This window comes from Manis pentadactyla, chromosome 2, assembly GCF_030020395.1.
Source record: "Manis pentadactyla isolate mManPen7 chromosome 2, mManPen7.hap1, whole genome shotgun sequence".
Taxonomy (NCBI): domain Eukaryota; kingdom Metazoa; phylum Chordata; class Mammalia; order Pholidota; family Manidae; genus Manis; species Manis pentadactyla.
This window is the reverse complement of record NC_080020.1, coordinates 17,398,729-17,415,370: the sequence shown is the minus strand read 5'-3', so window position 1 is coordinate 17,415,370 and position 16,642 is coordinate 17,398,729. Positions and strand designations below refer to the sequence as shown.

The following is a 16,642-nucleotide window of genomic DNA, read 5'->3' as shown; positions in this document are numbered from 1 at the left end:
CTATCCAAAAGACAAGAAACAACAAATGCTGGTGAGGATGTGAAGAAATGGGAACACTCCTACACTGTTGGTGGGAATGTCAGTTGGTACAACTGCTGTGGAAGGCAGTATGGAGGTTCCTCAGAAAAACTAAAAATAGAAATACTATTTGATCCAGTAATTCCATTTGTAGGAATTCATCTGAAGAAAACAAAACCCCTGATTTAAAAAGACATATGCACCCCTGTTTATCACCACACTATTTGCAATATAGCCAAGATACAGAAGCAACCCAAGTGTCCATCAACAGATGAAAGGATAAAGATGTGGTACATATACACAGTAGAGTATTATTAAGCCATAAAAGTAAAGAAATCCTGCCTTTTGCAACAATGTGGATGGATCTAGAGGGTATTATGCTCAGTGAAATAAGCCCGGCAGAGAAAGACAAATACCATATGATTTCACTTACTTGTGGAATATAAATACAAGGAAGGCAAAACAGAAGGAACAAAACATCAGTAGACTCATAGACACTGAGAAGTGACTAGCAGTTACCAAGAGGGAGGGGAAGATGAGGGGGATAAACAGCTACAATAATGTGCAATCACAATATAAGTTGGTCATGGGGATGGTAGTACAGCATGGAGAATACAGTTAACAATTCTGTAGCTTCTTACTATGTTGATAATGACTGCACTAGAGAGGGTGAGGATTTAATAATGGGTAACTGTTGAACTACTGTCTTGTACATTTGAAACCAACATAAGATTGTATATCAATGATAATTCAATTAATAAAAAACATAGTGAATACCATGGTTGTGAGAGTTCCAGCTCACTTGTTACCCAGGATCAGGAAATTGTTAAACCTTTCTTGCTTAATGATGGCTGGCTCACACATTTTAAGGTGATTCAGTGTGGAAAATGTTAAACTTGCAGTCCAGGTGGGTTCTGCAGATGAGGATGCTGTGGAAGAATGCCTGTATTAGGCAGGAAGTGGGTTGTATGCAGGTTTTCATTGCTGGTTAGACTGGTTTGTTTTCACATGATCATTGACAAATGAACCTGTGTCCCATTAGTGGTCTTCAAACCCCTGATTTAAAGTCCTTCAAAGACCATGTAACCATGCTATTGTATGCCAGTGCCAAGGGTAACCTTAAGTACAGACCCATCATGGTGTACAGAGCCCAAAATCTGTGAGCAATTAAAAGGAAGAAAACTGCACTATCTGGGATTAGTTCCATAACTGCTTTATCCGAGAAGTTGAGCACTGTTTCCAGAATGAAACCCTGCCTTCAAGTTTTATTATTACATAATGCCTGTTGTTATGAAGAGCTCAAAAATGCCTATCATAATGTAATTCTTTTTATGCACCCAAACATTCTCTCATCCATCCATCCATCCCTTTGATCAGGTCATAATTTAAGCTTTCAATGCCCATTTCATGAGAGAGCTTTCAAGGTTCTCTGACACCAATAGTGCATATCACACACAAATAAGTGAAGAATGCTTTGGGACATGAAGGAAGAAGACATGGAGGAAGTTTTGGCAATGAAGGCAGTAGAGCCCACTGATGACCTGGACAACATCACAAAAAAAAGGTATATTCACTGATTAAATGAGCCTGAGTTTCCCAAGAATTGTCCCCTTAGGAGCAGCCAAAATACTGGAATGGAATTCTGCCTTGGGAAAAATTGTCAGTGACATACAAGAATGTCAGTGATCCTGTGCTTGAGCAAAGCCTCATATTTAAGCACCACCGTGTTTGTGCATTACATCAATAACACTTAAAAGATACAAGGTAAAAAACCCAAGCAGACAAGGCTGACTCAATTTTTGAAGCAAATTTGTAAGGGAATATTGCTGACAGTGTCAACGAGTTGCAAGAGTCAAGCTCCTGAGGTAAAACTTCAGATGTCACCATGCCATCCTCATTATCTCGCTTTTGTGCAGAGGAAGGTCCATCCACCTCCCCATTTGTTTTCATGGAGCATGCTAACATTGAGAGAGGTTTAGCCACACAGTACACTGCCCTAACATATATCCGGCAGCTCCACCAACAGTAAGAAGTTAATGTGTTTATAAAACTTTAAACTCTTAAATCTTTGTGGGTTTTTTTCCAGGACTTTATTTGTGTTACTCTATATGCAATAATATTCAGTGTATGTTCACAGTACTGAGTTTGAGTACCGTACAGTATGTTTGTATTATATCTGTACTTTATTTATATGTGCACATGTCTGAGAGTTGATAATCACAGGAAGTACAATGCTATAGCCATAATGATGTATTATAAAGAAATGCAGTGTGTAATTACTTGTAAGAAATATGTATTAAATAAAGTGTGTTTCAACAGAAACAAGACTATGTACTACTGATCTGTTGATGAAACTGTTATGACCAGAGGCTTGCAAGAACCTAACCCTGTATTTCCTTTTGGGTTAACAGGTTTAGTAGTCTACTTTAGTGTGTTCGTGGTGTTCTGTAGACCTTAACTACCCTGAATAATGAGAATTGAGTGCATTGGCATTCTGTACCTTTTTCCCCATATCAATAGGCAGTATGGAAAGCACTTTATCTTTTGTCTCATGGACAGATCTTAAGGTTATTTTAGATTGTGTATGTGTAGTTTTTTGTTTTTTCATTTTCAATTGCAAATGGTACTATAGTGAACATGGTGAAAACATCTGAGAGACTATAGGGTAAGTTTCTAAAATTGCAATTTTTGGGACACAGGAAATAACTTAAATTTTGATAATAGTTTTGGTAATTCTTTTAATCATTTTTCATATCTTTTCAAATTTAGTACCGTATATAAGCTGCTCATCCAGTAGAGGCACCTAGTTTATCAGATAGCCATAATAACTGCAAGAACTTTTTCTTTCTCACATAAATTTAAGAGAGCCTAATTATTTTCAGAATTGAGGCTAACAACCTGGATTTTGTATTTAAAAGTGAGAATTCTCTTATGTTTTAAAAATATGCTGATGATCCTTTGAAGGTAATATAAAAATCTGTAGAATGGATGATTACTGCTGCCTCTCCAATAGTTAGGGTAGATTCATATTGATCTTTACAGATTAATATAGTAAACATGGTATTAATAGCATAATTTTGTTCGTATTCTACTTTTGTGTGTTCCCTCTGCAGGACCTAGAAACCAGATACTCATTAACACCAGGAAGTAATAAAATATGAGGCAAAAATAAAGTGTTTCTCTTTGTTTCTCTGTAGGGTTCAGCACCACCCCCCTCTCCAACTCCTAACAAAGAGATGAAGAACAAAGCAGTTCTTTGCAAACCTTTAACAATGACAAAAGCTACTTACTGTAAACCTCACATGCAGACCAAATCTTGTCAGACAGGTAACTTAGGAAAATTTGACTTACACGCTTCCCTCTACTTAAACCTCAATGAAATATGCTTTCCTCAAATAATAGGATAGAAAATAGATTTGTTTGGTCACTTTAACATTTTCTGTTGATTTTTCTTATCCAATTTTAGACCCTGTATAAGACAATGTATCATTTAAAACCATTACTGAAAATCAGTTTCTTATGAAGGCCTAGAATACAAATTAAGTCACAAGTGGAAAAATGCTGTGTTAAAAATTTCTTTGGGGCTAAGGCCCATTAAAGTTACAGTATTCCTTCTTGAGAAAACCATCTTTTGAAGTGTGATATGTAGTGATAACAATTCTGTTTGCTTGTCAGAATGAGATGAAATTATTAAAATACGTATTTTTATCAGATTTAAATGTTCGCTATATTCTTACCGATTAAACTTTTTTTGTGGGGTGTAAGGGGAATCTGGTAGGGTATCTGGAACTGTATAATGTTTTTAAAGGATGTTTTCTTTCTATTAAAAAAAAGCCAAAATTCTACTTGTGCTCTCTTTAACTTAGAACAGCTATTCAGTTTTTTGTTTTTGTTGTTTTTAAGTTAATTTTGTGAAAACTGGGAGTTTCTTTTAAATGGGTACTGAGGCACTTAAAGTTCCTTTGTTACCAAATTATTTTAACATTGTGCAGCTACATATGTGTTAGTTAACATTGCTCCTTAAACATGGTTTGTATTTTAGATGATAATTGGAAGACAGAATACGTTCCAGTGCCTATCCCTGTGCCTGTGTATATCCCTGTACCTATGCACATGTACAGTCAGAATATTCCTGTTCCTACCACAGTTCCTGTTCCTGTAAGTCAGATATTAAGTTCTTTTTCATTTTGAGACTTACCAGGCATAGGTAGGAGAGCAGTGTTGCAATTACTACCTTAGTAAAACTAGTAAAACAGAGGGCTAAATCTGCCTTTCTTTAACAGCTAACTTATTAGGTTTGGTTGTATCTCTTTCGGTTGTTGCTTTGAATTTAATCAGGTAAATGTTCACCCTTGAGAGTAAAGTTTAGTAAATGTCTGTGTCTGCTCTACACATACTGTGTTTTATATTTGAGTTCATTTTAGAAAGAAATATTTGTGAATCTCTATGGCCTAGAACTGAAACATGGATAGTTTCATATAAAATATGATTACATATTTCATCCTAAGTCAGTTGCAAGGCTTAGGACACTATGCCAGGGCTTGCCTATTGTAGTCCCCTAGAGGACAGAAATACCTCAAAATTATTTTCCTTTAGTTTTTATTTCAAAAAGTTGCTGTTTGTATTTTGGGCTTTGTTGTAGTTGATACCTTAATCCTGAGATGTGTTCTTTCCAAAGCTTTCATCCAGTATTGTATTATAAAGCAGATCATGTGTCAGAATAATTTTTAGTTAGGAGAAATACCTTTTAATGTTGAGTAAACCTGCCAGTAAATAATTCGGTTACTTAGGTGCCAGTTCCTGTTTTTCTGCCTGCCTCATTGGACAGCAGTGAGAAGATGCCTGCAGCAGTTGAAGAACAAAAAAGCAAAGTTTCTTCAGATCCTCTTGATGCAGAGTTGCTTACAATGACAGATATGATGAGTGAAGATGAGCAGAAAACAGAGGCGTCCAGCATCAACAGTGAGCTATGCTATATTACACTTTGTGAAAAGTTTATCATTGCTTTTAATAAGTGTTGTAATAGTTATAGAATGTTCCAGAGCATATCACTGTGCCTTGATAATGGCAATGGGGGAAGATTGCAACAAAAATGTATTTTATATTAAGAGATCTACACTGTATCTAGCCAGGTGCTTTTTTATGCTAAATCCAGTTTCAAACAAGAATTTATATGTAGTCTCCTTGTTTTAATTGCACAGGTTTTGACTTGTAAAATCAAATAAAAATTAATCCTGGTTTTAATGGACCAGCTCAGACACAAAATTAACATGTTATAGGCTTTAATAATGAACCAAACTTTTGCTTTGTTATGGCTATCCCCAATTTTGTTCTATTGATTATACTAACAATACTATCTAAACCAGGGTTTATTCTAACTTCTGTTAGGGTAGTGCTTGCCAAATGGTGTGTAAGCATGATGAGTATGTTGTGGGTCATTCTCTCTTAGAATATTTATTTCTACCCATAGTCATCTGCTGATAACCCAGAGTCCTCTATTTCAACCATGAGTTGCCTAATTCCCTTTACCCTATAGTATTACAGTAGAAATACTATAAATTCATATATTTTATAATATGACAGGTGTGTGAAGCATTTTGTTAGGAAGGTGTGAAATTAATTTAGTGAGTTGTAACCAGTGTTTTTTGTTTAAAAAAAACGAAGTGCAACAGGAAAATAAAGAATGTCAGTGTGCATCCCACCTAAAAAAAGTATTGTTATGAAATGTTTGTTTCGTGTGTGTGTGTGTGTGTGTGTGTGTGTGTGTGTGTGTGTGTGTGTGTGTGTGTGTGTGATCTGTCTTTCTGTCTCCCACCACCAACCTGAGCTGGATAAAATGTATTTTTTGCTGTGGGTTGCAGTATAAAAATGTTGGAAAGCAACTGATCAAAACATATGAGGGCAGCTGTGAATGAATGATGTGGAAAACCTGGGTCACAATTTTAAAGAAATGTTGAAAACTACACTTAACCCTTGTTAATTTATTTTTGACAAGAGAATGCTTTTAGAAATACTCTATGTATTTAAGTTTTACTGTTAAATCATGCCTATTAACATTTGAAGAGTAGTCAAAAACTTACAGGATTAACAGTTTTTGTTTACTCATGATTTTTGAGTAAGTATTAAGTTTTTAGTAGTTTACATATCAAGATAGCTATATGCCTTTTCCTTTTGTGGCATCTTAATACAAGTATTTATTTTTGTTTTGCATTTATTATTAAATGACTTTCTTTTGCCAGATTAAATATATAGGTACTATTGAGGTTTTGTTTTGACTTCCAATGATATTATGGATTGATTGTAGGTGTAATTATTGAAGCAGACATAATTGGTTCAGATCTCTTGAAGAACTCTGACCCAGAGACACAGTCCAACATGCCTGATGTACCATATGAACCAGATTTGGATATTGAAATAGATTTTCCCAGAGGTACTTAAAATGCTATTTCATTCTTTCAGTGTGAACTCTGGTTATGGAGTTCAGTTATGGGGTTTAAGTGTGTTTAAGATCATTAACCATTTAATGTTTGTGTCATTGCCTTTACTGTTCAAATTTGTCTTTCCTTTTTTCCCAAGTAAAACTTAATAGTTAACTTCTGAAATGAGGCATAGGATTGAATTATAGGAACTTCAAAAGCATTTCTTAGAGCCTTGAATAGAAGCTTTCTCAAAGTAATTCATTATAGAAAACTTTGGAGATAGAAAAAAGAATAAGAAGCTATTGACTTTTTAGAAAATTTCCATAAAATACCAATAGTATTTTTCTTGAGACCTTTTTGAAAATAAAGCTTACTTTCAAAGGGAGAAAGTTATTTTCAGGTCTTTTGTTTAAAATGTGTTCTATTTTTCATTATTTTCTTAATCTTTAGATGGCTAATCACATTGAATACAATGTAAAGCATTTTGGAAAATAATAGATTGAAACATTTGTACTGGGACCATTTAGATCTAATAATTGAGTAATTTCTAGTTGAAATAATTTTTGGGGTATCATACATTTCCATGAAAATTCCATATTGAAATTCCATGATATTAATGTACATGTTTTTAAAGAGTCTAAACAGGATTTATCAGAACTTAGAGACTATGTTAGGTACAGAAAATCACTCATTTTCCACCCCAGCACAGGTTATCTCCATATATGTGTGCCTCTTTTTATTATGTAGTTTGTTTTTTGTTGGCTATAAAAGATCTTCTTACTCAATTGTCAGCCGCTGAGGAGCTTGATATGGAAAATGAATTTTTATTACCACCAGTTTTTGGAGAAGAATATGAGGAACAGCCAAGACCTCGATCTAAAAAAAAGGTATAAAATTTAATATTCTTGAGTTTACTTAATATCTCTGTATAGTGATACCACTGTGTAGATAAAGAATAAGGACATAGTAGTCTTCAGTTGTGCCTGAGAATATGGGAAGATATTTTGTTTTCTAGATTTAAAAAGACTTTAGGAAGTAAAGTCTTTATTACTCAATCTCTAAGTAATAAAGGTATCTCAGATTTAGTTATAACTTCAAAGAAGAGTGAATAGTATTGCCACTTAGTTTTTCATAATTTTTTTCTTGGTAAAAGTATGACACAGGTGTTAAAGTAAATTCAGTTGACAAGAATTGAGTGTTTTCTAGGGAGCTGTTTTTTTCTACCATTATTTTTAATGAGACTAATTAGCAAGGTTGAGGTACACAGTTTGTGTATATTTGATCTCTTAAGCATGTGAACACATGGGAAGACATGTAGGACAGTTTAATCATTCAGGTAGACCAAATCTAAATGTGTTAACAGGTATAGTTTTAAATACTTTAACTTTTCTACATCTGTGATATCCAACTCAAAAGAAACAAAAATAAAGATATCTGCAGTAAAATGAAGTTGGACTCCTGCTTGACACCACACACAAAAATTAACTCAAAATGGGTCATAGACCTAAATGTAAGAACTGAAATTATAAAATCTCTTAGAAGAAAAGGAAACATAGGCCTAAATCTTCATTATCTTGGGTTAGGCATAGTTTCGTAGATATGACACCAAAAGCACAAGGAGCAAAGGAAAAAATGGACGAGTTAGACTACATGAAAATTTAGAACTTGTGTAGCAAATAATGCCATCGAAAGTGAAAAGGAGTTGTCATTCCCTGAAGGCGAGTCATTGAAAAGTTCTTCAGTTTCTCTCTTACATTAATATTTAGAGTTTGTTTCTAAGGATGTTTAGTGTAGTCCTCATATCCTATATTTTCATATCATCAGTGACTCTTAACAGCAGAAGTTAATATGATTTTGTGCACATAGTGGTTTATGTAGTAATAAGGTATTGCTGGAGAGATATTTCAAGTAATGTTATAGATAATTATTCTCAGATTCAGGAATAGCAGTCAATTCTAAGCATATAAATGTATTTCTCTTTAATTTGCATTTGTTGAGAGATGGCTAACATAAAGGTATGAAATTATAGGCTTAAAGAAAAAGGTTTTATAATGGTGTTTTACTAATAGGGAGCCAAGAGAAAAGCTGTATCAGGATACCAGTCTCATGATGATAGTTCTGACAATTCAGAATGCAGCTTTCCTTTCAAATATACATATGGTGTAAATGCATGGAAACACTGGGTCAAAACTAAGCAACTTGATGAAGATCTCCTGGTATTAGATGAGCTAAAATCTCGTAAGTGTTCTGATTTTATTTTTTCAGAAAGTTTCTTAATTTTAAGAATAGTAAAAATAGCAATTACTAACTTCTAATTTTATTTCTTTTTAGCTAAATCAGTGAAGTTAAAAGAAGATCTACTCTCTCACAGCACAGCTGAACTTAACTATGGGTTAGCACATTTTGTCAATGAGATCCGACGACCGAATGGAGAGAATTATGCACCTGACAGCATCTATTATCTTTGCCTTGGAATACAGGAGGTTAGTAATTTGATGACTACTTTTGAATATAATGTTAATTAGAAAGGTTGTTGTGGTAGTTCTTGGAGAGAAAAATGTGATGCTTCAAGAATATTAAGGGTAGCTTTATGGAACATAGTGATTTATTTTGGCATACCAAGAAAGGATAAAAAGAATTTACTTGAAAACACTAGGGTATTATAAAGGATTTTCTTAACTACTTTGTGTAGGTGTTTATGCTATAATGAGCTACATTCCTAAATGCATCTCAATGAGCTTCTCCAAAACCAAAAAGAATTTACATGAAAAATAGAGTTAGGAACAGGTCCCTGGAAACTCATGCATCTTTTATAACAAAGTTAGATATTTGTTCCCATATATATATGAAAACTAGCATGACTTCATTTCCTCCTTACAATTACAAATTAAATGCTTTATGTATATGTGTGTGTGTATATACATATATAGAGATCCATGTTGATATTCTAATAGAAAAATATCTTCCGTCTGCAAATTTTGGGTCTGTTTTCTTATGCACTTCTGATTTGTTTCTGACTTGATATATAATGCAACTCTTCATTAGTTTTTGGAATCATTTCATAAAAGGAGGTCATTTTTCAGTGGTTTTAGATAAACTTCAGCCACATGTCTGAATCTTGGGTATGTCTGTTTTTTGTAATAAACATGAAGATCAACTTTAGGTTATTATTTCTGGTTCTAAACAAATTGTTCAGATTTGGGCCCAGAGGTCAGAAAGAATCTTACTTAGCCTTATGTATTTTTAAATGTGGGTAAATGATAGAAGAAGATCTTTTTATGTAGAGTTTTGCTTATTAATAGGCCTAAAATTTAATGTCATGCTGCTAACGGAGGTAGATACTGAAATAAATTACTGAAGAAATCTAGAATTGTCTTAATTTATATTTTATTTACATTCTCTTCAGAATAGAAGTGTGCCTAAGATTATATAGGCAGTGGTAGGGAAGTAACATGTGGCTGTAAATTAGTCTGTATTCAAGAACTATCACATAATTTGTACTAGCAACCTAAAAGAAATATAATATAGTAGGTTTTACCTTTTCTTATTCTTCTTTGATAGATTTACATGGACCTTGAGCCTCATGTTTAGATGGTCACAATTGATCTCCCTTTCCAAAATCCCTAAACCTCTGAAAACCAGATTTTACCTTTCAGTTTTTCATGAAAACTAATTTGACAGGAAAACCGGACTTGAAGAGTTGTGAAGCTGATACTGTCTTTATTATACTTTTTGCTTATATTCATCCATAGGATATTAGCTATGAAACTGTTAATGTTTTCAAACAAGTATAGGGTGCTTCCCTAGACCACTCTAAGTATAATAGGTAATTATATGTATACACACACACACACACCTTGTGCGTCCTCTTTAAAATCCAAAAAATTAGGAATTCCACAACATACCTGGCCTCATTGGTTCTGGCACATGGCTTTAGACCTGTGTCTATGCTTTTCCCCTTCTTCTGTGTTTATACCTAGTAGTAAAAAAAAGAGTAGGAACAGCAGTTATTAATAACACTACCAGGTATAGGTGAAAATATTTCAACTCTCTAGAAGTTGGGTATTAACTCTTTTTATTTTATACCAAGCTGTCCACATAGTAGGTACTCACTGACTTAATGACTCTCAGGAATATTATACGGTAGACCTGTATATCCAGTTTCCTTCCTGTTCTGTGTGCATGTGCATGCACATGCTTATTAAAGGTGGTGAAGCAGTTTTTAAAAAAGAATATATTGTCTTCTTAAAAGTAGTTCCGTTGTCTAGATCATTTTTTAAAGTATGGAAGAGAGCATTAGGGTGCTGCCAAAATAACTCAGCAGGAAGGAGGAAGATTGAGTTCCAGGCTCTTACTGTTTTAATCCAATTCTATTTTTTTATATATTTTGGGGCTCTGTATAAAATTTAATTTAAAAATGGCTTCTGCTAGAGATTAAGCTTAATGACGAGTATCTACATACTATAACTTTAAATCAAAGATAAAATGGGGATTCTGTGTCCCACCCATGTCTGGTTGACCTAGTTCCATTCCCTAAGGTCAGATAATGTTTTGCTCTGTTGTTAGCCTTATTTCTTCCCGCATTACTTGCTTATAGACATAAAATCAATTTTAGTATATTTATCTTATATTCTGTATATACCAGTTCACTATTAGTTCTAAGGGAAAAAAATAGTAACACCTACTAGAATTTTCTACATATACAATTATGTCATCTATGAATAAAGGCAGTTGACAGTTTTAGTTCTTTCTTTCCAATCTGCATGTCTTTGATTTCTTTTTGTTGCCTTTCTGTATTTGTTAGGGGGGACCGCTGTCCTCAACACACACACACACACACACACACAAAATTGAGTGGGAATAGGGAGAGCAGAATCCCTTGCCTTATTTCTGATTCTTGGGAGAAGGTCTTTAACCATTAAATACAATGTTGCCTGTAGGTTTTTGTAGCGGCCTGTTACTAAGTCAAGGAAGTTCTCGTCTGTTCCTAATAAGCTGTTTTTTGTAACTTTTTATTTTAAAAGTTTTTATCATAAATGTTTACTGAATTTCGTCAACTGCTTTTTCTGCATCTATTGAGATAGTCACATGTTTTTTCTCTCCTATTCTCTTAAATGAATTAATTTTCAGATGTTAAATCAACCTTGACTTCCTGAGATTGATTGTTTGATACGAATATTATCCTTTTTTTATATATTGTGAATTAGATTTGCTAATTTTCTATTAACAGTTTTTGCAGATGTTCATGAAGGATTCTAGCCCATAGATTTCTTGTGGTCCTTAGCTTTGGTATTGGGATAATACTAACCTCATAGAGTGAATTTGAAAAGTGTTCCTTTCTCCTGTTTTCTGAAAGAATTTATGAGAATTGATATTATTTCATCCAATGATACCTTATTAAACATATTAGTAAATGCTTGATAGATTTTACCTGTGAAACCCTATGAGCCTAGTTTTTTGTTCTTGTTTTTTTTTTTTTAAAGAAGAAAATGTCTTTTTTTAGTGCTTGAACAAATGCATGTGCATATAGTGTTAGGGCTTTTTCTTCTTTCCCTTTTTTTTAATTTTTAATTTTGATATCATTAATCTACAATTACATGAAGAACATTATGTTTACTAGGGTCCCCCCTTCACCAAGTCCCCCCCACATACCCCTTCACAGTCACTGTCCATCAGTGTAGTAAGATGCTGTAAAATCACTAATTGTCTTCTCTGTGTTGTAGAGCCCACCCCGTACCCCCTCCACATTATACATGCTAATTGTAATGCCCCCTTTCTTTTTCCCCTACCTTATCCCTCCCCATCCATTCTCCCTAGTCCCTTTCCCTTTGGTAACTCGTAGTCCATTCGTGAGTTCTGTGATTCTGCTGCTGTTTTGTTCCTTCAGTTTCTCTTTGCTCTTATACTCCACATATGAGTGAAATCATTTGGTACTTGTCTTTCTCCGCCTGGCTTATTTCACTGAGCGTAATATCCTCTAGCTCCATCCATGTTGTTGCAAATGGTAGGATTTGTTTTCTTCTTATGGCTGAATAATATTCCATTGTGTATATGTACCACATCTTCTTTATCCATTCATCTACTGGTGGACATTTAGGTTGCTTCCATTTCTTGGCTATTGTAAATAGTGCTGTGATAAACATAGGGGTGCATCTGTCTTTTTCAAACTGGGCTGCTGCATTCTTAGGGTAAATTCCTAGAAGTGGAATTCCTTGGTCAAATGGTATTTCTATGTAGCACTTTTTGAGGAACCTCCGTACTGCTTTCCACAATGGTTGAACTAATTTGCATTCCCACCAGCAGTGTTGGAGGGTTCCCCTTTCTCCACAACCTCGCCAACATATGTTGTTGTTTGTCTTTTGGATGGTGGCAGTCCCTACTGGTGTGAGGTTTGTTCTTGTTTTTTGGTGGGGTCGGGGATGGTTTTAAATTACCAAATCAATTCCTTTATTTGGTATATGGGTTCTTCAGGTTGGTAGATGGTTTTTTATCAGGTTTTCTGTTTTTCTTGAGTCCATTTTGGCAATTTCATCTTTTAAGGAATTTGTGCATTTCATCCAAGTTGTCAAATTTGTTAAAAATTTATTGATAATATTCCCTTACTATCCTTTTAATGTCTGTGGGACGTACTCGTCCATCTTTCATTCCTAATATTGGTAATCTGTGCCTTTTTGTTTCTTGAACAGTCTAGAAGTCAGCAGACTTTTTCTTAATGAGTGAGATAGTAAATAATTTAGCTTTGCAGGTTAAATAATCTTGGCTCTGCCAGCCAAAAATAAAAGTCTAGGATATTATGTAGCTATTTAGATAGTCACTTGAAATATAATCATTTATAAATATGAAAAAACTAGTTTTAGTTTTACAGGCTATGAGAAACAGCTGGTGGGATTGGGCCCAGTGGGGCTAGGATTGTAGTTTTTCTGTAATGCTGATCTAGTTAAAGATGTATCAGTGTACTTTATTGATCTTGTCAGAGAACCAGCTTTTGATTTCATTGGTATTTCTCTTGTGTCTCTGTTTTCTCTTTTTATTTGAGTCTCTGATCACTATTTCCTTTCTTAATTTGTTCTTTTTTTAATTCTAGCTTCTTAAGATCATTGATTTTATACCTTTTTTTCTAGTAAAGCATTTTTTTAAAGCTACAGATTTTTCTCTATGAACTAGTTTATCTGTAGTCCACAAATTGTTACATGTTATAATTTCATTTTTTTAAAGAGAATTGATTGACCATGTCATAATCCTATTACAGGAAGTTGTATCTCTAGATTGCTTTTTAATGGATGGATTATTTAAATATTAGAACTCCAAATACTAATAGAAGTTTGAGAGCTAAATGGATTGATAATGTATGTTTATAAATTATGTCTTTAAATGGGTTTTTTTTTCAAAATTTTATTGTGGTAAAATATATATGTAACTTAAAACTTACATTCTAAACTATAAGTGTACAGTTCGGTGGTATTAAGTACATTTGTGATCTTGTGCAGACATCACCACCCTCTGTTTCTGTTACTCCTTTTCACCATCAGAAGTGAAACTCTATACCTAATAGATGCTAACTCCTCATTCTTCCGTCTCTTATTCCTGCCCCTACCTCCACCCTTCTACTTTCTGTGTATCTATGAGTTTGGCTACTCTAGGTCAGTCATACAATATTTCGTTTTGTGACTAGCTTATTTCACTTAGCATAATGTCCTCACAGTTCATCCAGGTTGTAGCATATGTCAGAAATTTTTTCCTTTGTCAGATAGGTTCTTTATATACTGAAAAATGTTTTCTCAAAAAATTTTTTACTACTGACCAGTATATTTAAAAATGATTAAGATGGAAATTTTATGTTCTGTGTGTTTTTACTACAATTGAAAAAAAATTGTTTTACTCTTTGTTCTCATCATTCAGCATATTTTCACAGAATTAATTCAATTTTTATAAAAGACTATCATATTTATAAGCTCTTAAAAAATGATCCTAAAAATTAGTGTAAAGTTAAAATATCTAAAATGTACTTTCCAGAAATCACTGGTGTTTAATGTTACTTCTGGATGTCTAGAGAAATAGAAGCTATTTTCCAAGAGTGTGCATATTTTTCTGTCTGTTGCATTTTTTAAATCTTGTTCACATGTGATAAAATAAGGTAAATGTATGAAGAAGTACGATTTTCTCAGATATGTCTATAAAGGGAATAACATCTTTAGTTGTAAGGACTCTTGTGAATATCTACAGATGTAGGTAATATATTGAGAAATTAGATATAATTATGGATGTTTAACTGCTCCCATACGAAAGGGGAGCACAGCATCTTTTCCCCCCATGATGTTTGTGATTTTTTTTCCTGATTGCAAAAGGAATGATGCTTACTATTAAATGTTAACATACTATGGAAATGTTTGAGGAAGAAAGAAAATTATATGAAGTCCCATAATCATGATCATTCTTTCATACACTATTTTACATGTGTGAACACATGCCCTTCACACCAAATTTATCATAAATGGAATTGTGGATACCCTTTTTCTCTTTATTTTCCCCATGCTAACACGGTTAGCTCAATGTGTGTGCTTAATCTGTGCTTTTTATGAACACGGTGAAAGATGGAGAAGTTTTGTCAACTAAGAACATGGAGCTGTATTATATATACTTTTGTTCTTACTATTCTTCCCTCTATTTCCCAAAACATTGTGGCAGTCTCTGTAAATCATCTGGAACAGACTTAACCTGTATGATATTTCATATAATTAATATAGTCATGTCAGTAATGATGAGCATTCCCTTTGTTTTATAAGATTTTTGCAACTATAAATAAACAGTATTCACTGTCCTTCCCTTTCTACCCCAAATCTTACATAATTATCCTAAAGAACTGGTGCTTTTATTTCCTTAAGATTCCTGATAGGGTGTTACTGGATTGAAAGAAAAATGTATTTTTTTATTTTAAAAGATATTACCAGATTGCTTTCCAAGAGGATTGAGGATCTTTTTATGTTTATGGGTGTGATATAATGAGTCATAAGAAATTACATATTTGGTCATTTATATGACCAAATACATATTTCACAGGTGTATTTGATCTTCACAGTTCCTGAAAACACTGCAGTCTTAAAAGTGAAATGGGTGTTTTGTCATGTTAATGAGAGACTTTTGGACCCCACCTAAGGGCAGGGGCTGGAGGCTGAATCAGCTAATGGCCAATAACTTAAGTCAATCATGACTGTGCTTCTAACCAGAAAATCTCCGTGTGCCGAGCCAGGCCTCAAGTTCCACAAGGAGAGAAGCTCCTTTATTTGGGACATTGCACTACTTCTCTCTTCATCTGCCTGTTAACTTTTAATCCTTTACAGTATGCTTTATTAAACTGGTAAAATGTGTTGAGTTCTGTGAGCCGCTCTAGCGAATGAACTAAACCCACATGGGAGGTCGTGGGAACCTCCAATCTGTAGCCAGTAGGTCAGAAGCAGAGGTTAACTGCCTGGGGCTTGCATCCAGCATCTGGAGTAGGGGTTGGAGGGCAGCCTTAACCTGGGGAGTCTGGTGCTGTCTTAGGGCAGATAGCATCATAATTGAGTTGAACTCTTGGACACCTGGTTGGTGTTCGAGAATTGCTTAGTGTTAGTATGTGTGGGAAGACCCCCTCCCACATACTTAACACACATTGGAATCGGGTCCAGGAACCCGAATGGAGTTACTCTATTATTGTTGTGTATAATATTGTTATACATACATACACGCGTGTGTGTGCGTGCGTGCGCGCACACGTTGGAAGAAAAGACTACACCATTACAAGCGGCCATTTGGATTTGCTTTTCTGTGAATTGTCCCTTTGTTTAGTGGGTTATTATCCCTTTCAGTTCATAGGGATATTCTTACAGGATTAGAATTCCTTGTTTATTCTGGATAGTAATTCTTTGTCATTTTCCCAGGATTTTTTTTATTTCTTATGTGCTGAATCTTTTATCTGGAAGAATTTGTTCTTTTAAGAAGAGTGTGAAATCCATTTACTAAATAAAAAACAAACAACAGTAAATTCATTTACGTGGCTTGTTAGTTATGTCTAGTTTTCCAATAATTAAATTCTATTAAAACATATACAACATTAAAAAATTTATTTAATCTTCCTTTGATTTGGAAGGATCTTAATAATTTGCCTTACTTTTCATAGCAATGATGTCTTAGATTCAGTTTTGTTTATCCTTTGTTGGTTCATTCAA

The 16,642-nt window shown here is 34.1% G+C and overlaps 1 protein-coding gene across 12 annotated transcripts in view; it reads left to right on the top strand.

The window, feature by feature from the left end:
- The window catches only part of ZMYM2 (zinc finger MYM-type containing 2), a 164,475-nt gene that overhangs the window by 131,381 nt on the left and 16,452 nt on the right, over window positions 1–16,642 (top strand). For 10 of the 12 annotated variants that reach the window (XR_005029786.2, XR_005029785.2, XR_005029784.2 and 7 more), the window contains 7 exons: window positions 3,216–3,345; window positions 4,061–4,176; window positions 4,809–4,980; window positions 6,323–6,448; window positions 7,230–7,324; window positions 8,507–8,675; window positions 8,769–8,920. Coding sequence is in view for 7 of the 12 variants with exons in the window: in XM_057490439.1 (XP_057346422.1) it covers window positions 3,216–3,345; window positions 4,061–4,176; window positions 4,809–4,980; window positions 6,323–6,448; window positions 7,230–7,324; window positions 8,507–8,675; window positions 8,769–8,920 (960 nt within the window). In the remaining 5 variants the exon portion in view is untranslated. The remainder of the gene's footprint in view (window positions 1–3,215; window positions 3,346–4,060; window positions 4,177–4,808; window positions 4,981–6,322; window positions 6,449–7,229; window positions 7,325–8,506; window positions 8,676–8,768; window positions 8,921–16,642) is intronic. The other 2 variants (XM_036910166.2, XM_036910165.2) reach the window with 2 other exon arrangements.